Consider the following 20301-nt stretch of genomic DNA (forward strand, 5'->3'; position numbering starts at 1 on the left):
TGTCTTTTCCCGAAGACTGTCTTCGGCTCGGTCGACTTGCAACTTGTTGCATGCAACATGTTAGGGGCTTATCAATTGTCTTTGATATAAAAAGTATTTCCCTTAACAAAAAAAATTTGGTACTAACAATCTTTCGTACAAACGCAAATTGTATTTTTATTATCTTCAAAAATTCAGTCAATCTGTTTAAAGACATTTTTAAAGTCAATTAGATGCCAAATTTAAACTGTAGTTACTCATACTTAAAAGGTTTGTAATTTATTAAATAACTAAGCTACGTTTTGGCAAAAGTAAAGCCGAGGACTTAAAATATATGTATCCTTAAGCTTTTGTATCATTTAAGTTAAATTTTAACACTTTTCAAACTTACTTACTAACCTCAGTTAACTTAATTCTACTCCTCGGGTCGAGTCTCGCTGTAGAAGCCCAGATTCATAGTGGGAATCATGTTGCTGTAGAACGAGAGTTCCGCGGCCGTGGGTCGCATTTGTGGGGGTGGCTGGACCACCGGAGCCATCGGGGCCACTGGCGCCAGCTCGGCTATTTTGAGAGGCAAAATGGAAGCCTCCTGGGCCCGCTGCGCCATCTTGTGCTGCAGCTGATGGACCTTAAGGTGATTCTCCAGCTCAATTTGATGCAGGAAGCTGATGCAGCAGATGCCACACGTAAAGCTGGGTCCATGGGCCTCCAGTTCATGCCGATGCAGTTGCTCGCGTCGGTTGAAACCTTGATTACAAGTCTTGCAGGCGAACAGCGAGTCCATGTGGAGGGCTCGATGGCGTTGCAGGTCGCGCTCCCGCTGGAAAGCACGATCGCAAATATCGCATCGATGATTGCGAGAGTTTTTAGATTGTGACTGAGCCTTTTGCTTCGCCTGGAAAGCAGCCTGCTGCTGCTGCTGCTGCAGATGCGCCAGATCGCCCTCCAATGGCGGAAGTAGTCCCATTTGCTGCTGCTGCTGCTCCACATCCCGCCTAGTGTGAACTTGCTGGTGGGCCAGCAATTTATCCCTGCGCGAAAACGAGTAAGGGCAGCGGCCACACTGAAAAGCCTTCACCTCGCCGTGGGAGCGTGTGTGCCTCATCATCTCCACTGCCGTCTGGAACGATCGCGGGCACTGCTGGCACACGAACGGCTTGACGCCGCTGTGGATGCGCATGTGCTTGGTCAGATTGGTGTTCCTCGAGAAACTCTTGGAGCACACGTTGCAGGTATATGGCCGCACGCCCGTATGGACAATTGTGTGCTTCTTGAGATCGGAGCGACGCACGAATCCCTTGCGGCAGTGCGCGCACACATACGGACGATCCGGATCGTGCAGTGTCTTAATGTGCGAAATCAAAGCGGGCCGGGTGACCATTTTAAGGTTGCAGTAGGTGCAGCAGAACGGTGCGTTAGGGTCGTGGGCGCTACGCTCGTGCTCCTGACATTCGGCGGGCAGGGTGAAGCCCAGATCGCAGTACTGGCAGAGGAAGGCGCGTTTTGGCCGTGCCGTCGCGGAGTTGGTGTCTGCCGCAACCGCCTTTTGAGCAGCCATCTGGGCCGCATCCATGCCCAGCGGCATGTCCACATCCTCGCCATTCTGACCTTCTTCCTCATCTTCCTCGTCAAAGTCTTCCTCCTCCTCTTCATCGTCGTCCTCGTAGTTTTCGTATTCTCCGTCGGAGCCGAGGGCAAACTCATCTTCACTGGTCTCCGCCAGCTTTTCCGGGTCGACTTCCACGATGATGCAGCCCTCTTCGGGCAAAAACTCTCCTGGATTGCCATTGAGACCGGGCCGGTACTTGGCATCCTCCCTTATCAGGTCCTTGAGCTGCTCCTGCAGCGCCTTCTCCCGTTCCTGCATCCCTCTCCTTTGCTCAAAGGCGTCCTCTAGGATCTCCAGGCACTCCGGGCATATGAGTTCGGACAAAAACTCGTGGCGATCGTACTGCAAGAAAGGGAGTTACTATCGGAGCAGTGTGATGGACGAAGGACACTCACCTGAACGCTCCACAGAGCCTGGGAAACCTCCGCAATAGACACATCCTTGCAGCACGCCACCGAGCTCTCAAAAATATTTGGCGAGTTGGCATCCGTCTCGCGGTGGCACAGACGGCAAGTGCACACCTCCCGTTCCTGGGTCACTTCGGTGGTCTCCGGTATATGCATTTTGTGACCGGGTGTGCCGGAAACTACCTATTTTGGCTAATATCAGCAACAAAGCCGCGCCGGCAGAAAAAAAACGCGTTTTGCATTAGAGATGGGAAAACCTCTACGATAGTATCGATACATAGCAGAATTTCGCAACATGTGGCAATCGGTTTTTAGGAGCTATCGATTTACCCTGGCACAGTGGGCTACGTCTCCGGAACAAAACATAATGGCTAGAATCCCTTTCATTCATTTTATTCGAAAAATTGCTTCGAATATATATTTTTTATGAGGTACATTCAAATAAAACCAAACTAATTATTATCGTTATAGCTATATATTATTTTCTAACTCTTATACAAAATTCCAAGTAATAAGACTTTCTTAAAATAAAGACTTGTTTGTAAATTAATTTTTTGTTTAGTTGGACTGTTAATAATTAGAATGCTATAATTCTCTGTATTTGATTTTTACACAAGGCCTGGTTTTCATAGTATTTGCAAATTTAATTTTCCATTAAAATAATAGTATTGAAACTGTACCCAGGTAATGTGTTATAAAACAAGTACCTAACATTTAGCTCCCATCCACCGCACACAGGTTAAACGGAAACGCGGCAAACATGCGAAGCGAAAGCTTTTTCAATTGCGAACGGACTCTTGATTAAAGCGGACGTTTCTCTTGCGTGCCGTGCCGGTCATACTCTTGCGGCTCGGAAATCTTAGTAAACGCGGGAATATTCCTTTGGTTGATCAGGATTGAGTGCTTGCTCGGTTTTTATTAAATTGCAGTGCGTTACAAGTTTGTTTGCAATTGGTCACGATCCGTTTGGTGGAATTTTTGGAATTTGTTCCACTGCAGATGCTGTAAACTACACTAGAACGCACTTACACAGCGGCAAAACAACTGTTACGCCTACGCAGCAGCAGCAGCAGCAACAACAATAACAGAGAGGAATTAGCAGCGAGCAGCAACAATTTTCCACCCAAAAGGGGAAATAACTGTTTCGTGAGTTTGTACTATTGAAGTTGTTGTTTTTTGTTTGTTGTTTTCGTCCCCCCACGTACATTCTGTCTTTATTATGCTCCTGTTCCTTTTCCTTCTTCCTCTCTGCTCTCCTAAGTCATGCGGTTTGTGGGTTATTCCTGGAGGAATAAAAAAACCGCACCCCCCTGTACATTTATGGCTCTCTTTCCTGATGGACAGAGAGAAATTGGTTACCTGATATGATCCACTCACAATGAATAGAAGGATTATTTTCATGTAAAAAATACATTTTTTTAATTTTGGATAAGTACTTATCATTAAAACAAGAAATATTACTTCTTCTGGTATAGTTACAAGCATTTAAAAAAATATATTGGGACTTTTATATTTCACTTAAATTCCTTACTGTCTTATCTGTTATTTTTTTCTGTGTACCAGTCGTCCTGTTGACACCGTTAGACCCCAACTTTACCATCCCCGCTCTTTAACTCCCATGGGTTATACTTTTTTGGCCGCTAGGTCCCTGTTGATTTTATGTTATTGGGATTCCTCACTTTCCCCCGTGGCCATAGCGTGTGAAATAATGATTTTGTGCGTTAATAATTCATTACCTTCAAGAGGAAAAAGAGAATTTATAATATCATGAATGTACAAAAGTTGCGACCAAAAAAAAGTACATATCCATTAACCTGTTTAAATTATGGTTCAAAAAGTGGCAGACTTCTAAATAAATTATAATTGTAAGCCCAACTTGCTACACAGAATGGATTTATATCATTTCCTGTAAAAGCAATGATATCACAACACTGAATCAATAAATAAATTACGCGATTGCAGATAATTTAGTGTTTACATTTGTATAAACTTTAAACATAGACAAAATGGCAAGTGACTGGCACATAATAATGGTGTGCTATTGAAAAACAAATAAGATTAAGGTTCCAAACATTCCACTCGGTAATAAAGCGGGAGACAATGATCATTCGACGAGGAAAGTCCGATCATCAGATCAAACGAATCAATGCCGTGACTCAGGTTGTCTAGTTGTCTAGTATTAGATTCTCCTCGTTGACTTTGAACTTGACTCGATGTGCTGACGCCGACGCTAAATTGGCTGGCAAATTGAGGCTGCAGGGGAGCTCCAGACCCGGGTCCGGACTTTGACTACTCTACAACACGCCCGTCACATGCGTGCGATCGGTGTAATATTATAGTGCCTATCATTCCCCAGCACGGAATCATGCCACAATCTTATCAGTAACCTGAGCTTATGCTAGCTGAATGAATCGATGTTCCGCTGTCGCACTCCGAAAGCTCTACTGCGATTGTCCAAAAGATAATGAAAGTCGAACCCCCCTCATAACGCCTTCATAACCCCTTCTTTTGCAACACAGCAAACGGGCGGTGCCGGTGGAAATTGTAAACAAAAAGTCAAACACTTTCAGTTGACAAATTGATTTCAGCACACTGGCAGAAATGTAATTTGCAAATTTAACCCCTGTTAAAGGGGGTGTGCATACTAATATTTTTAAAATTTATGAATACTTTATAAAGTAACAGGTTGTAAAACCAAATGGGTTATATACATTATATTGTGGTGTAATTACCCCGGCAATAAAAGATCCACTTTTGGCAAAACAAGTTTTCAGTTAGAATTATTGCTAGCAAAGTAAAGCCGACAGCAACATTTTTCAGTATAATAAATCTTTTATAATCTTTTAACTTTTAATAAAACATTTAGAAATTAAATGAAATATTTTAACATTAAAATAAAAGTTTACCGAGTGCCCTGAGCTGTACTTACAGGTAAAATCTAAATTTAACTGAGGAACTTTTTACTAGAAAAATGTCTGCTTAAGTCCTAAACAAAACATGAAAATTTCCTTGAACTCGTTTATTAGAAATCCGATAAGCCAGCAAAATAACGATAAATACCTGGAAATATTATCGCCAAACATTTGTTTCTGCAGAATTAATAAAATAAGCCATTTATGACCCATTACAAAGCCGCCATATCGAGACCCTGTTATCGCATTGCAAATTATATATATTTAATATTCGCCCGTCACAATATGTCATTAGAAGAAAATGTGCCATTCATTAAGATTTCCGTACATGCTCAGGTAAAAATCAATGAAAATCCAAGGCAACTATGTCATAACCATCTGATCCCAGCGTTTGATTAAACTAAACTACCCGTTCAACACTTAATTACTCCCCAAAAGGTCACGACCAGTATCAACAGTTTGACATCATTTCAGAGCTCAAATAGCCGAAAGTTGTATCTGTAACAATAATTATAATAGTTATAATTGCTATGGCCAACATTAAAAGTAGTTCCGTAAACAATTGAGCTCTAGTCATAAACAGTATTTTTAGTTCCACAAAACAATTAAAAATTGGCTATCATTCTGATTAGAGCACTTATGTCAACGGCTGATTTTAATATTGAGATGTGGTCGTAAAGATAAAAGGCTCATGTGATCAATTTTTAACCAAAATGTATTAGTCTCAAGTAGTCTTCTACTTTTGAAGTACCCCTGACAACAGGGCAAATGTTAAATAATACACGCAACATTTTGTGGGTAATTACTCGAGTTATAGTTGTAGGGTGTGGGGTAACTGGGTCTTATAGATGAGCTTCGACCTGTATGTCAAAGTCTGAACTGTGGGTTCCACCCGACTTTTGCCTGTATTACTACTTCAGTTGTGCAGTATTTGATGAGGTAATGAATTTACCTGCTAATTGTTTATCCCAAAGTAAGAAAAGTAACACCCAAACACCTAGAACAAATTTCTTTAGTTCGAATTGGGTTTAATTATACTTGCGTATCGAGTTTATGTTCTTTAGATTAGACCAGCATAAGTGTTTTATTATTACGTGTAATCTTTTGATTGTGCGCTTTCATAAAAATTGAAAAAGAAACTGTCAATAAGTGCGCTAGTTGTTGTATCTATAAAAAGATTATCATACCCCAAACCAACAGTAATCTATTAGCTAAAGTACATACCTCTTTTGTCCACCACTTAAGGCATATCGCCAAGTTGATTACTATTCAGATCTCTCCAATCTTTGTACTATTCGTCATCGCTGATAACGAAAGTTTATGGATCTCAATCGAACGTTTAACTTATAATGTTTCGCCCAGATATCAAAGTTCAGTACCTTAATCCAAACAAAAACAGTTTAACAATTTCTGATACGCCTTTGGCAATGCCCAGTTTAAACGGTCCCACCTGGCATGGGTTTTTTCAGTGTGATTTGTCCAATCGGTCGTATCGGACGTGTGCCGACCTTGTTAAGGTCTTCCAAAGGTTTGTTACCAGAGGGATATCACTCATGAATTTATAATCGACCTTGAGATATCTAAAAGTGCTCACAATAAAGCATAAGAATCAACACAATTAGAGTTAAAAATTTTGTTGGTTGTTTTCTAGGTGCTTATTTTGAATGGGCCATTACGTTTAGAGTTCAGAAACGCAGTGCATGTTGGTTTATTGACCAATCAAGACATTATGCAAATTGGAGAGAATTGAAATATTAAGCAATCGCGTAATATTCCCAAGTCAGTTTATATGCACAGCTGCTAGAGTCGAATTCAGTATCGGATATAACTAGAATTAGCTAAATCAAAAATGAAGTAGGTATTGTAAGTAACAATAAATGAATACTGGTTTCAGAAAATTCAAATTTTTTGAACATCTTTGGGCATTGGAAAAGTTTTTCAGAAGTCTTAGTTATAGAAAGCTAAGCATTAAATGTCCAATACATAATAACCATATATTGAAAAAAGCTGTCCAACTTTAGGTTCGTCCCTCTAGCTTTTAAAAATTCTAACCAGTACTCAAAAAATTAAATCTTTTCAATTCTTTCAGTAAAAGGGACCACTCGAATTAAGTAGCTTCTAAAAATGGCTTGCACCTGCGAAGTAATTGGCCTTGCCTGCGTGGTGGCCTTAATACTGAGCGCTACGGCGAAAGCTCCCTATCAAATGCGGATGGTCTTTATATTCTTTGGAGCGGGTGCTATAGTCCTGATTTGCGTGCCTTTTATGATCCTCCGTCCGAGGGACTACCGAAATGCGCTGCAAGTATTCCTCACGGGGTTTACTTCATTGAAATATATTTTGATTTACCATTTTGTACTTTCAGCGTTCCAGCTTGGTGCTTCCGGCAGCTTTGCCGCCTGATGGGCATCACGATGGAGGTTCGGGGCCTGGAGAACGTGCGTAAGGACCACGGTGCTGTGGTGATCATGAATCACCAGAGTGCCGTGGATCTGTGTGTGCTGGCCCACCTGTGGCCGGTGATCGGCAGGGCAACGGTCGTATCCAAAAAGGAGGTGCTCTACCTTCCCTTCTTTGGCATCGGAGCCTGGCTGTGGGGAACTCTGTTCATCAATCGGTCACGCAAGACCGATTCGATCAACTCTCTGCAGAAGGAGGCCAAGGCGATACAGGAGCGGAACTGCAAACTGCTGCTCTTCCCGGAGGGCACACGCAACTCCAAGGACTCGCTGCTGCCCTTCAAGAAGGGATCGTTCCACATCGCCCTCCAGGGCAAGAGTCCCGTCCAGCCAGTGGTCATATCCAAATACTCATTCATGGACGATGAAAAGAAGACCTTCCGCCCCGGCCACGCCCTAATCCACATCCTTCCAGAGGTCTCAACTGAAAAGTACGCCAAGGAGGATGTGCAACTGCTGATCGACGAGTGCCAGTCCATCATGCAGACGGAGTACACGAAGCTGAGTAAAGAGGGCCAAGCCTTGAGCTCGAAGAAGCAAGCCTAGGACGTGGGTGGGCTACTAATCAACTCAGGTTACATGAAAATAACACCCCGATGTACAGTAGTTCCTGCTTGGGGATTTAATTTATATTTAATCTACAAGATTTGTCTAAGAGTGAATAAGAGGAATCGAAATGTAAGGGACGTGGAACCAATTGCCTATTATTAAGCTACACTTCATCGTTAAATGGGTGTATTTTTGATTAATATTAACTGTTTTACCTCCAGCACATGCGTGTGTATGCCTAGAGCTTTTACTGACCAAAAGTCAACAAAAGACCTTTTTACAAAAGAAGAAAGCACAGTTGTTAGATGTTTAGCTTTATGTGTATAGCATATTGATTTATATGAGAATAATGAAATGAGACTAACATTTCGCACTGAACAATAAAAGATATGAAATTAAAAATGAAATGGCGCGCTTTCTTAAATTTAAAAAAGAAAAACGATATTTTAAAATATCGATGACATCCAGAACTTATCGAACAGCTGTTTCTGTCGATAGGCCTCAATGCTATCGCCTGGTATCGATTGCCGGCAATGCAAAATATAAACAAAACAATTTTCGAATTAGCTTTTTAATTTAGTTTGCTTTGTTTTGTAAACAAAGTTCTTATTAAAATGGCAACTGCCGAGATACATCCTGAATTGGCGGGAGAATCACGGCCAGAAGAGGACCCTCCCACTGAGAATTTGGAACCCAAGACTGCATCGGATGCAAAGCCGCCAGAAAAGCTTTACGACATCAACAGAATCCAAGCCTTTAAGGATGTTCCCTTCGTGATAGAACGTGTGGAGGCCGAGGACATGATCCTGACGTATGGCACTGCGGCAAAAGAAGTACAGACGGTGCTCCAATTCTTGGGACAGAAGATTCCCCCCGGTTCAGGAATTGCCCTTCGCATCACAGAACACACGCCAGCTTCTTGTCTTCTGATCCTTACGTAGGATTCCTATCTGTTTTTCCTTGTCTTTTATAATATTAATGATTGTAATCATGCAGGATACTCAACCACAAGTGCCACTTCTTTCCCACGGACAAGATGATGCTCTCCCAGGAGCTGCACGATCAGATGTGCGCAGCCGGAGTGGACTTTGTGCTGGTCAATAAACATTTGACTGTTGCACCTTTACACTTTACGCATCTGTTTAGCATAATGTTGTTAAAGGAGGTCTGCAAGCTGTACATGGTGAAGAACAAATCCACTGCATTCGCCAAGAAACCCCTGCCCGCTAATATGTGCTATACCGTCACCACCACTGGAAGCACAGGAAGCTCGAAAATAATACATGTGCCTTACGAATGCATCGCCCCCAACATCGTAGCGCTCAGGTACAGTGGTTACTCAATATTCCAATGCCAGAACTTATCTTTATTTCGTTTAAGCCAGAAGCTAAACGTCTCTATGGCTGACATCATTTATCTGGGCACACCCTGCACTTTTGATCCCTTCGTGGTGGAGTTCTTTCTGGCCCTGCAAAATGGCGCAACTTTACTGATCAGCCGCCACTCTATAAGGGACTCTCCTAGCAAGTTGCTATGTGCCCTCTTTCCCGATAACCTGGCCAAGCCAGGCATCAGTATTCTGCAGATGACGCCGTCGCTGTTCCGCGGATTTGGAGCCACCTGTATCAGAGATAGGGTGTTGAGCAGGTCTAGCTCACTCAGGTGCGATAGGGAATTTCCTAAACTTAAGATGGCTTAAAATTCTATTTATTTGATGTCAATGTACTGAATTTTATCTTACCGCTTTCAGAGTGCTCCTTCTTGGCGGTGAACCGTTTCCCTCGAATGCTGAACTCGTTACTTGGATGGACCCGAGTGTCCTGCTGCAGAAACACATTTGCAACATCTATGGAATCACAGAGATATCCTGCTGGAGCCACCTGCACATCGTTCAGTCGCTACAGACCCCAGTGCCTTTGGGCAAGCCCATCGACGAAGACACGATTATACGGATTCAATTTCAAAACAATAACGATTCGGCACAAGGAGAGCTCTATCTGGGCAGTGCCACGCGGCGTTGCTATATACCAGAAATAGATGACAAAGTGGATTCTTCAGAAGACGATTCCGGCATTTGTTTCAGAGCAACTGGAGATCTGGTCACTCGAGAAAAGGATGGTACAATATTTTATGGGGAGAGGTCAAATGATATGGTGAAGAGGGCCGGTAATCGTATAAGCTTGGGTAAGTTTCATAAGTTAATGTACAAAATTAATGGCTAATTACATCTATTTTTTCTTAGGTATGATAACTCGCAAAATCCAAAAATGTCTGCTTAGCAGCGAACTGGCGGCTTGCCTGTGGCTCGAGGATTTGCAAAAGCTGATCTGCTGCATCCGCAGCTTGGAGCCAAAGACCAGAGTTCAACAGCGGGCCCAGACCTTCGATATACTCTCCAAGGTGTCGATGGCAGAGCAGCCAGATAGATTTGTCTACCTGCAACACTTTCCCTGCAATGTTAATGGCAAACTGGACAAAAAAGAGCTCCTCAAGCTGTGCATTCCCCTGGCTCAACCCGCTCAGCAAATATTGAAGAGTTATCTGCACGACAGACTAGAATGTGTGGAAAAGACTGATGATACTTCGGCGAAAAGGCAGAAAATCGAGGAAACTGCTCCCTGTGGCTATGACTTGAGCTTTCGTCAGGCGGGTGGCACATCCTTCCATGCCATCACCATTTGCCGGGAGATCGGACTGCAAATGTGCATCGATGATGAGCAGCGGCATCTGTTTGAGATGCTATTGGACGAGAATGTTCCGTTGCGAACAGTTCTAAGGTTCTTGGACACGGCCAAGTTGGTGGCCAATAATGTCAAGCGAAAGCCCGTGGAGACGGCGGCGGTTAGTTCCTGCCATTCCGGCCTGGTAATCAAACGAATCGAACAGCCGGTGCTCAAGCTTCAGTTTTACTGGAAGGTAAACTTCGAGAAGTGCATTGACTCCCCAGTAAGCGAATACGAGGGACGCTACATATGCGTTGGCGCACATTCCAAAATTCTACGTACTCTGGATCCCCAGACGGGCAACGAACTGAGTATTGTCCGGCTACCCAATCGCATTGAGTGCAAGGTTACGTTTCTCAGCGAAAAACTTGCCATGGTGGGCTGCTACGATGGTTGTCTCTACGGTTTCAATCCTCAAACCGGTGACACTGTGTTTTCCGTGGAAATTGGCGGCATGATTAAATCGCAGCCCCTGCTTACCACCGATGGTCGTCGAATTATAGTATGCAGCTATGCGGAGGACTACAATGTCTATTGCTTGTCAGCCGAGCAGCAGGAAGTGCTGTGGTGTCAGAAGATTGGCGAGAAGGCGATCTTTGCAGGAGCTCTGGAGCTGCCAAGCGAACAGTCGCTCATCATCTGTACTTTGGACGGCAGCTGTTCGCGTGTGGCCATCACCGATGGCTCCGTTGAGTGGACGCATAAGTTCAGGGAGCCTATTTTCTCCACACCTGTCCTACTGGAATCCAAGTCCAATGTCTTTCTGGCCGCCGAAGTGGCTGGTCGAGTTCACGCCTGTCATGTGGGCAACGGAAAAGTGGTGAGTACTACATTACTTTTGGTAATTTTAAACCTGCTCTAAGCAATTTTAATTTTAATTTTAAGTTGGCCACCTTCAGCACAGAAGGAAACATCTTCTCCTCGCTGGTGGTCAAGACTCCACCCACTTTCATGGGACATTCCTTTGTCGTCTTCGGTTGCATAGATCAACATGTCTACTGCCTGCGATGTAAAACGGGCCCGGGCGCAAAATCCGTTGATTTTGAGCTGCACTGGAAGACCAATGTGGGTGCCCCTATTTATGCCACGCCCAGTCTGCTCACAGTGCAACCGAATGGAATTCTCGCTTGGTGCGGCGCCACCGATGGACGTGTCGTCCTGATGAACTTCAGGAATGGCGAGATTCAGTGGTCTGACAAACTTCCCGGCGAAGTGTTTTCCAGTGCTTGCTATATTGAGAGCCTTCGACGGGTATACGTGGGTTGTCGAGATAACTTCCTGTACTGTCTGGGCATCTAAATATTCACGGGCATTTCAAAAAATTCCATTTTCAAAGTAGCTTTAGCCCACCATGGAGGTTAGGTAATGTGCCTTAATATGATAGAGTTAACATATAAAATATAAAATTAGTTTTTATACATTTTTGAAATAAATGTAGTATTTAAATTTCACATTGTTGTAATGTTCGGAGTAATGAACAATAACATTGCATATTACTTTGTATATAAACTTTTTTACAATTTTGATTACCTCATTTAAAAATGCTTACCTTCAAAAACTAATTAAATTTTTTTTTGTATTTCGGTTTTCTTAAAATCGTAAAACATTCGGTTTGATACTTTTTTATTTCGATTCGTTTATAAGAAACCTGATAAATTCACAATCCAGGGTGCTACAAAAATATGTTTCAACTGCATTTGAATCGACTTTCTGCAGCACCCCGGAATATGCTTCGTTAAATTTATAAATTAAGCTATCTTATTTTTATACTAAACAGATATGTTCAGCTGTTTCACCGGTGGAACCCTCGGAACACCTCAGAGTCCAAATCAAGCCGCACCTGCTACAGCACCGGCAGCACAGAGATGTTGCCGAGCACTTCGACTTGGTGCTCTCCAGCTCCTGCTGCATGTCCTCGATAACTTGTTGCTCACGATGCGTTCGCCTTGGAGCTCTGTAAAGAGCACTGGGAGATCTCCTCTTTCTCAAAATTTTCGGCTCTTGTTTGTTACGCTGCTCGCGTTCTTCCCTTTTTTGGGCCATCTGAGCTTTTCGTTTCTGCTTCCGGACAGCTTCCAAAACAATCTCTGTGGGAGTCTTGGCCTGTTTGGCTATGTATGATGCCCACACTTCCCTCCTTTTCTCCAGAAAGGCTTCATTAAAGACTGTACGATCGTAATGACAACTGTCGCCAGAAGTTTTCGATGCTTCTTCCTCTTCTGTTTTTTTCAGATCTTTTTTCACGAGCATTTTCTGTATCCTTCTCTCCCTGGAAAGCACCTGCAATTGATGGCTTATAAATTGGAAATTTCTCTCCAGAACTGGCAGTTTCTCCTCGTATCTGTCATCCGACATTGATCTTCCAATTGATAATATCAGGATGTTGAAGTGCTGAGGATCAAATTTATATTTCTTGAAGATCTCGAGGTCTTCCTCGTTTATGGGCACGTGCCTACCCATGATCATGCGTTCCATACGCTCCACGTCCTTGTCGAAAATCCTCGATCTCAAGTAATCCATTTGTGTGCGGACAAAGTTTTCGTGAAGAGGTCTAATTGGTGAAATTTCTGTCTCGGAAGACTCTTTTAGGACAGCAAAGGATCCATAGTTATATGGTACCTGGTAACTGGACCGAATAGATCTCAATGAAATTTGAGACTTTCTGGAACCAATTTCCGATCTCCCACCGTCCATTTCCATCTTCAGCTGCTTCACATGATTGTGTAAAAGCTTTTGCACATTATGAATATATCGCCACTTGAGAATTTTCTTGCACTTATGAGCTTCCTCGGGGGTTTTAGCATTATCCGACCACTCCTTATACTTCCCAAGCAAATCGCCCAGCACTGCATCCATTTGATCCCAGGGCCTATACTTTGAAATATTTCCCAGAAAACTGTTGGAATGCAGTCTTGTAAGATCGATTTTCTTGTGAAGTCTTTTTGGTTCATCCAAAGTTAATTTCCTTTGTTCGTATAAACGCTTGATAATCTCAGTGGCCACTGACGACATGGGTAGCTGTGGCTTTGCGGAATACCTTCTCACGCCATCCAATGATTTGGAGGAAGGTATTCCAAAAAGCGTGGAAACTTTCCTTGTTAAAAACGGTAGAGTACTTTTATTAAATATCAGAGACTCGCTTATAGGAGGATTAAACATTGAAGTGGCCTCAAAATAGTTTGACGAAATCAGGTTATTGGACTTGGCTAAGCTTTCATCGGATTTTTCTTTTTTTTTAGTTGGTGTAATATGTCGCTTGGAGTCTAGACTGTGAGAACGGTATGCGGTTTTCAATTTTTCGTAAGTAAAAGATCGAAAATGTGATTTATTCGTTTTCGGAGTAATTTTGGTAGATTCATTTTCTGTGTTACTTTCCTCCACATGTTGTTCCGTTTGATCGTTTTTTAAAGACTCCTGTTCAGTGGTCGGGGACGTTTTTGACTTATTGGTGGAGTTAATTCCTTTTTTCCCTCTTAAATTATTCTTCTTATTTACTTCATTGGGCTCTGACTTATTGTTAATTCCATTTTTCTTTGAATTTTCAAGTTCTGTTGGAAAAATATAAGGTGTTTCTCTGCGATTCCAATTTTCTCCACTGTCGACTGTTTTATTTCTTTCGGTCTTCTCGCGCGGATAAACTTTAATTTTTACCTTGGATTCGGGAAAATCATCGGCGCTTCTAGTGTGATAAACTTTATAGGCGTCCTTATCCTCAATGGAATTATTAATTGAGTCCTTAATTGACTCATTGGATAAACTTATACTCTTTCTTGTATAATTTAATTCTTTTAAATTTATATTTAACTTAAATTCGTCTCCCGCAACTTTAGGAATCTTGGTCACTAATTCCCTTTTTTTGGGTACTTTATAAGGTCCTTTTGGACGTGGCATTTTTTTAATTTCACTCTTATCCTTTTTTCTTTCTCTTTTGTTTATTTCCAATGAATTAAAGAACTCCCATATAGCTTTTTCGAAGGGACTTTTTGGTACCCGTCTTTTTGACCTATTCTTTCTCCTCACCTGCCCCAAGTGGTATCCCATTATCTTCCTTGCAACTTTAATACATTCTTCAGCTTCCTTAAAATTTCCTTTCGTTAACATTCTGATTAATTGCAGTTTATAATGTAGATTTTCTTCGTTGGATTGGTTTGGTATATGACCGCCATCATAAATTGAACTTTTTAAGCCGTTGAAACTTTTTTTGAGAAATAAACTGTGGGATCTATGGCCTAACAATTTGCGCATAAGTTTCCTAAACCTTCTTTCGTTGCGAACATCTTTTCGATAATATTTTTGAAGCTGTCGATTTTGCCTTCGTATAAACTCAATGCACTCAGCGAGCAAGGATCGACTCTGATGCAGGGACATCTTGTGGATCCTCTTAGCGAAAGTGCTCTTTTCCTCTAAAAGATGGTGTAAGCGTTTTTGCAAGCCAACTGCTTTTGTCTTGTTCCCCTTCATGCGAAGAGTTTTATAATACATTCGGTGGGGAATAGGTAGACCAGAATTTCGCTTGAAAGCCATGTCAATGTTCTTGTTATGGTATCCAAAGTATAAAATCAACAAAATATAGAATCAAGAGTAAAATTAAAAAAAAATCTGATGTTAATCTCAAGGTTTCTGCGAAATCCAAATGTTATAAGTGAATCGATATTGATATCAGTGATTACAATTAAAGTAAGACATAATTCGAAACCCACTTCCAACATCTCAAGTGACCTGAAAACTTCAATTACAACTTCTATAAATTTTTATTAAATTGTTTTTGTAAGATTATTTTTTGTTGGTCTTAGCTGATTTTTTCAGAATTTCCGCCGCTTTGGCCTTGTTGAGACGCATCTGCTCCAGGTCCTTCTCCCTCTGAGGGATCACTTCTACGGTGTTGGGTATCCGAGGACATTTCTCTGGCTTTGGAGCCAACTGTGATGTAGAAGGTTGTTCCGTATTCGCCACATCCGTTTCAGTCGCAGCTTTTCGTTTTCCGCGTTTGGGTCGCGCAGTTTTGGTCTCTCCTTCCGCGTTGGCTACATTATCACCCGCTGCCGGAGCTGCCTTTGCCCGTTTTGCGCGTGTCACCTTCTTTGGCTTCTCCGGCGTCTCGGCATCATCGATCTTTCCTGACATCTTGTCAATGGCCAGTTGCACCCGTTTGCTGACCTGTGGCTGCTGAACTCGCAACGCACTCTTTGCCGTGAAGTAATTGAGTATGGAACCTTGGATCTTCTTCTCATTCATCTTTTTCATAACCGGCATGAGGATGTCATCGGTCTTCGAAGTGGTCCATCCGAAAGACTTTCGCGCGAATTCCCTGATTGATTCCACATCCGGTGTGCCCCAACTAAATGCATCTCGATTGTCGTCGATGGTGGGGGCCAAATAAGCCTCCACCACTGCTCCGTTGGGGAATCCCTCATGCAGTTCAATGTTTTTCAGTTTTTTGCGAAGAGAAAGTCTTGCGGAGCTTCCGGGGGGAAGATTGCTGTTCTTGTGCGCCTGCCACCAGTCCCGAAACTTGATCAATGTCTGCAGCACCGATTGATTGCAGGCACTTGGATTGTTCGCATCCTGCCCGGAAAAGGAGGCCAGAATCTCCAGGGCCGTCACAGCACCAATCCCATGAATTCCGGTTGTGTAATCACTGCCCACCAAACAGGCCAGCTGGATCAGTTTGCCCCGGTTGCAATTGAACGTTTGCTCGATTTGCTCCGCCCGGAACTCCAACACATGCTTGTTCTGGGCAAAGAAGTTCTTGTAAACAGTTCGACCGCCGAACAGCCAGATATCACTATCGTCTGTTATGGTGCCGTGGGTGAGCTCGGTGGCGTTGAGAAAGGCACATTGCGCCTCCGCCTCCATGGGGGCCACAATGTACGGAATGCCGAAGAGGCGTAGCAGCTCCTGGCAATCCATGCTCATGCGCTGGCTGATCGACATGCCCATGCGGTCCTGCCGGTTGCGCTCGATTTCCAGCTCCTTCCGCTCCTGGGCCAAGTTGGTCGCCATTTCCTGCAGCTCCTCTGAGGTCTTTTGTGATTTAAGCGCTTCAGCGGCATCTTTTATAAGATCCTGGAATAGTTAGGAACAATATTAGCAACATAATATTTATTAATTATATAATAGTGCCTTAATAATTAAAATAGTACATTCTTTTTTGTTAATAACATACCATAGTATCCACCTAATATTTTCTATACCTACCTCAGGATCTACAGTCTTTTCCTTTTCCGTCTCCTTCGCCTCGAAGAGTGATTTCGAAGCCTTACTAGATTTTTTCGTGGGTGAAACACCCTCATCGCTATCATCCTGCTCATCGTTAGCCCTTTTACGTCCCGACTTTGGTGTTCTTTTTCTAAAGAAGGGCTGCGGAGTCTTGGGTGTTCCCGGTGGCGTTTTATCCGTTGCTGGTGATTTGTCGGGCGTTCGCTTAACCACGTAATTGGTGTCGAAGAAGTCCTTAATGGACTTGTTCTTGCTGGGCGTTTTGTTCGGTGATATGCGATTGGTTTTATTATCATCGCTGTCGCACAGCTCAATTACTTCTTCCTTTAGTACGGTGGTTTTCGTGATTTTTGAGGCCCCTTCATCATCCGAGGATAAAACAATGGAGGCACTATTGCTTAGTTTGACTTGATCTAGGCTTATGTTCTTAACTTCGGCCATCTTGGTTTTTAGTTCGTCTAATATGGAACTCAGTTCAACCTTTGGTTTTTGTTCTGCCTCCTCAGTTACATTTAGCTGAATATTTTTAACTGCAGCGGTTTCCTTTTTCAGCTCGCTTAGAATGGAATCTAAATCAGGCTTATTCTTAACTTCTGAGGGAACACGCTCTTGGCTATCTTTCACTTCGATAATTTCATCAATATCTTCCTTAAGGTGATTAGTTTCCGGCATGCTTTTATCTTCGTTTGGTTTAGCATCATCTTGAGAATCCAATACCATTTCTTCGCTATCTTTGACCTCTATAAAGTCATCATCCTCATCGCTTTCAGTTTTCTTCTTGTTTTCCAGTTCCTTGACCTCCTCCTCAAATATATCCGCAAACAGATCGTTCGAGTCCTTCAGGTCTTCAGTGATGTCAACACAAATCTCAAGAGTCTTTTTACCCTTAACTGGCTCCTGAGTTTCCATAACTTCCTCCAAGTCGGAGTCAGTATCTGTATCTACAATCTCCACCTTATCCTCGTTTAGACTCTTTTTGCTTTCCTCAATCGCTTGGGCGAGTTGCTTGCTCTCTTCAATGGCTTGTGAAATTAGTTTGGCCTCCTCAATCGAGTCGTTTGCCATTTCGGCGGGGACTGTGGTGAGATCAAGCAACTTCTCAAGGCTTTGCGTGTCATCGAGCTGAGTGGCCTCCAAGATGTTGCCCACTTCCTCGTCGTTCATTCCGCCGTATTCAATCATATATGCCCTGGCAGGTCCCTTGGCAGCATGTCGCAATTGCTTGCTCTGCGCCCGATTTAGTCGCAACTCCTGGTCCGAGTCGTACTCATAGTCCTTCTCATCGTACACTTTGGTCTCCTCCATTGACATGGACAGGGCTTTGGCCAAATCCTCATCGAATTCAGTGCCTAGGGGAGTACCTTCGCCGGATTCTTTCTTGGTGGAGGTACTTGGCTTCTCATCCTCCTCTTCCGGCACCTCCTCAATCTTCTCTATTTTCACCTCCTGCTTGGTGCTCTCCAGAGCCTTCTTTTTGAGATCCCTGACCAGCAGAAATCGGGTGTGCTCATCCGAGCTGATCTGCCGGGTGCTCTGTTCAATGGCCGTTGGCGTGACGATGCCCTCTTCGCTGAAGAAGTCGCACAACTCCGAATAGGTGAGCGTTGTGCCACCCATCTCCTGTTCAGCCTGCTCCAAGCCTTCCTGTACAGCGCGTCTTTTAAGTAGACGCTTCATCTGAAAGGAGCAGAAGTCGTCGCTGCGGGCGGGCAACTCGTGGAGGCGGCCCCACGAGGACTGCTTCCGCGTCTCCTTGATGTCCGTGAGGATCTCGTGCCGCACATCGGCGGGCAGATTGCGAAAGTGCTGACTCTTCACATCGATGGCTTGCAGACTGGAGTTGTAGGCATGTCGAGCGGTTGACTCGTCAAAGGAGCTATCCGATACATTGGCACTGGTGTCCTGCTCGCTGCCCTCGCCGGTGTTATCCAGTCCCGCAGATGCAGCCGGAAGTTCTGGCAGCTTGAACAGGTCATCCTCGTCGTTCTTCTTCGCTGGAGGCGGTCGCTTGATGGGAGACTTGAGCAGGAGCTCCGCATTCTTGCCCAGCGCCTGCTGCACCACTTTCTCCTTGGCCAGAGACTGCAGTAACAAGGCCTGAATGCGATCCGCCTCGTTGCTCAGCTTGTTCCTCTGCTGCTGACGGCGGGCCTGCAATGTTTAACCAAAAGCGGTACAATTTCAAGGATTCATCCTAGTTTTATCTGATAAATCAACCCACAATGGTGTCCCTTTTGAGCTGAGGCACACATCCATCGAAGATGAACACCGGTCGCACACGATAATATAGTAGCTTGCAGAGGCGGTGGAACAAACCCAGTAAGTGGGCATTGCTCAGGGCCGATCCCTTGTTGTCCTGAAAACCCTTGACAACCTGATGCAACCAAATGGATATATCTGCGGGATACACACAACTCCAATAAGAACCCACCACTAATTTCATTAGACGATGAAATCAATGCTTACCCACAGCCAGGATTTTACCCTCCAAAGTATCCACGGGCACTGGTTTGCCGCACGGCTCGATGAGCTTCCACAGGCCCGTAACACCCATTGGTTAAGTATATAAATATGATATAAAACATGCAAGTTAATAAAATATAGAACTTTTGCAATGGGGTTGAACTGAAGACGCGGTTCTATCCGTTTGAACAGCTGTTGGCAGTGTTGGAAAGACACGTGCATAAGTAGCAGTGATGCTCAAAAGAGTGATTTAAAAAACAGTGATTTGTTAATCACACAAATCTTGTTTTCAAGTTGTGATTAAAAAAGTAAACATTATCTGATTATCTTTTTAAGATATACAATTTACACCAAATTAATATTAATTTAACACAGGTTTGCAACTCTGATACTGATTATATTTAATGTTCTTCATGAATGCTTAATACTAGCTTTGCGCTTAAAGACTAAGGATGATAACGCCTCCTGATAGTTAAGATCCTTTGCGATCACTCAATCGCCTCCTCGGCGACTGCAGTGCTGCTGGCGTTGGCATTTTCGGAGCTGCTTGTATCCTTCTTGTTAGCCTTGCTCTCCTTCTTATCCTTGACCATTTTGCGGTAGACCTCCAGGTCCTCCGTCAGCGAGGGCACGAAGCTCTCGAAGTCCAGCTCAGCGAGGGTCTGCAGAATGTCCTTGGCGGTGATGGTCTTATGGTTCTGCTTGTGGGCCAGCGCCGTCGAAGAGGAGGTCACGAAAATTGCAAACACGGATGCTGCTCGGGCGATCGCACCGCGCGCCTCCTTGCTGACGCTGGCCGAGTCCGGCAGCGATTCCTTGATGAGCCTTGCAATCACAGCGTTGGGCAAGTTGAGATCCTCGATGCGCTCGACCATTTTGCTGCAATTTATCTGCTTATTTTGAATAACAATTTTCGTTCTCCCGTGGAGGCGTCGTTGCTTCCCGCGTAAAGAAAAGTAGAAAACAAACAGCTGAGCCCGC

At 43.6% G+C, this 20301-nt stretch overlaps 6 protein-coding genes across 8 annotated transcripts; 2 read left to right on the top strand and 4 right to left on the bottom strand.

The window, feature by feature from the left end:
- Window positions 1-131: 131 nt before the first annotated feature.
- On the bottom strand, window positions 132-2257 carry prg (piragua). Its single transcript, XM_017070314.4, has 2 exons — window positions 1984-2257; window positions 132-1930 (listed from the first exon to the last, which is right to left on the bottom strand). The coding sequence occupies exons 1-2, from the start codon at window positions 2149-2151 to the stop codon at window positions 395-397; spliced, it is 1704 nt and encodes a 567-aa protein (XP_016925803.3). The 5' UTR covers window positions 2152-2257; the 3' UTR covers window positions 132-394.
- Window positions 2258-2768: 511 nt separating this feature from the next.
- Agpat2 (1-Acylglycerol-3-phosphate O-acyltransferase 2) lies at window positions 2769-8322 on the top strand. 2 transcript variants are annotated; one of them, XM_017090111.4, is made up of 3 exons: window positions 2769-3141; window positions 6997-7207; window positions 7273-8322. In XM_017090111.4, the coding sequence occupies exons 2-3, from the start codon at window positions 7032-7034 to the stop codon at window positions 7910-7912; spliced, it is 816 nt and encodes a 271-aa protein (XP_016945600.1). In that variant the 5' UTR covers window positions 2769-3141; window positions 6997-7031; the 3' UTR covers window positions 7913-8322. The 2 variants fall into 2 exon arrangements, with proteins under 2 accessions (XP_016945600.1, XP_065719455.1); XM_065863383.2 differs by lacking the exon at window positions 2769-3141 and adding an exon at window positions 6313-6435.
- A 110-nt stretch (window positions 8323-8432) lies between these two features.
- Aasdh (Aminoadipate-semialdehyde dehydrogenase) lies at window positions 8433-12089 on the top strand. Of its 2 annotated transcripts, XM_017090109.4 has the most exons (6): window positions 8433-8852; window positions 8912-9241; window positions 9296-9577; window positions 9666-10099; window positions 10158-11458; window positions 11524-12089. In XM_017090109.4, exons 1-6 carry the CDS (start codon window positions 8530-8532, stop codon window positions 11935-11937), a joined length of 3084 nt encoding a protein of 1027 aa, XP_016945598.3. In that variant the 5' UTR covers window positions 8433-8529; the 3' UTR covers window positions 11938-12089. The 2 variants fall into 2 exon arrangements, with proteins under 2 accessions (XP_016945598.3, XP_016945599.3); XM_017090110.4 differs by lacking the exon at window positions 8433-8852 and having other exon boundaries at window positions 9068-9241; window positions 9300-9577.
- A 105-nt stretch (window positions 12090-12194) lies between these two features.
- LOC108009257 (trichohyalin) lies at window positions 12195-15258 on the bottom strand. Its single transcript, XM_017073444.4, has one exon. The coding sequence runs from the start codon at window positions 15160-15162 to the stop codon at window positions 12403-12405; it is 2760 nt and encodes a 919-aa protein (XP_016928933.3). The 5' UTR covers window positions 15163-15258; the 3' UTR covers window positions 12195-12402.
- Window positions 15259-15365: 107 nt separating this feature from the next.
- Window positions 15366-19524, bottom strand: mus201 (rad2 superfamily protein mus201). The gene is made up of 4 exons (XM_017090231.4): window positions 19324-19524; window positions 19079-19254; window positions 16837-19008; window positions 15366-16704 (listed from the first exon to the last, which is right to left on the bottom strand). The coding sequence occupies exons 1-4, from the start codon at window positions 19409-19411 to the stop codon at window positions 15412-15414; spliced, it is 3729 nt and encodes a 1242-aa protein (XP_016945720.3). The 5' UTR covers window positions 19412-19524; the 3' UTR covers window positions 15366-15411.
- A 172-nt stretch (window positions 19525-19696) lies between these two features.
- Chrac-14 (DNA polymerase epsilon subunit 3 Chrac-14) lies at window positions 19697-20289 on the bottom strand. The gene has a single exon (XM_017074836.4). It carries the CDS (start codon window positions 20193-20195, stop codon window positions 19809-19811), a length of 387 nt encoding a protein of 128 aa, XP_016930325.3. The 5' UTR covers window positions 20196-20289; the 3' UTR covers window positions 19697-19808.
- Window positions 20290-20301: the final 12 nt, after the last annotated feature.

This window comes from Drosophila suzukii, chromosome 2L (genome assembly GCF_043229965.1).
Source record: "Drosophila suzukii chromosome 2L, CBGP_Dsuzu_IsoJpt1.0, whole genome shotgun sequence".
Classification (NCBI taxonomy): Eukaryota; Metazoa; Arthropoda; class Insecta; order Diptera; family Drosophilidae; genus Drosophila; species Drosophila suzukii.

Excerpts from the sequence above, each read along its gene's own strand:
- prg (XM_017070314.4), bottom strand. The coding sequence starts at position 2,151 with ATGCATATACCGGAGACCACCGAAGTGACCCAGGAACGGGAGGTGTGC. Across the intron at positions 1,931-1,983 it reads AGGCTCTGTGGAGCGTTCAG|TACGATCGCCACGAGTTTTT; the intron begins GTGAGTGTCCTT and ends CCTTTCTTGCAG.
- Agpat2 (XM_017090111.4), top strand. The coding sequence starts at position 7,032 with ATGGCTTGCACCTGCGAAGTAATTGGCCTTGCCTGCGTGGTGGCCTTA. Across the intron at positions 7,208-7,272 it reads AGGGACTACCGAAATGCGCT|CGTTCCAGCTTGGTGCTTCC; the intron begins GCAAGTATTCCT and ends TTGTACTTTCAG.
- Aasdh (XM_017090109.4), top strand. The coding sequence starts at position 8,530 with ATGGCAACTGCCGAGATACATCCTGAATTGGCGGGAGAATCACGGCCA. Across the intron at positions 8,853-8,911 it reads TCTTGTCTTCTGATCCTTAC|GATACTCAACCACAAGTGCC; the intron begins GTAGGATTCCTA and ends GTAATCATGCAG. Across the intron at positions 11,459-11,523 it reads ATGTGGGCAACGGAAAAGTG|TTGGCCACCTTCAGCACAGA; the intron begins GTGAGTACTACA and ends TTTAATTTTAAG.
- LOC108009257 (XM_017073444.4), bottom strand. The coding sequence starts at position 15,162 with ATGGCTTTCAAGCGAAATTCTGGTCTACCTATTCCCCACCGAATGTAT.
- mus201 (XM_017090231.4), bottom strand. The coding sequence starts at position 19,411 with ATGGGTGTTACGGGCCTGTGGAAGCTCATCGAGCCGTGCGGCAAACCA. Across the intron at positions 19,255-19,323 it reads GGGTAAAATCCTGGCTGTGG|ATATATCCATTTGGTTGCAT; the intron begins GTAAGCATTGAT and ends TGTATCCCGCAG. Across the intron at positions 16,705-16,836 it reads AAAAGACTGTAGATCCTGAG|GATCTTATAAAAGATGCCGC; the intron begins GTAGGTATAGAA and ends TAACTATTCCAG.
- Chrac-14 (XM_017074836.4), bottom strand. The coding sequence starts at position 20,195 with ATGGTCGAGCGCATCGAGGATCTCAACTTGCCCAACGCTGTGATTGCA.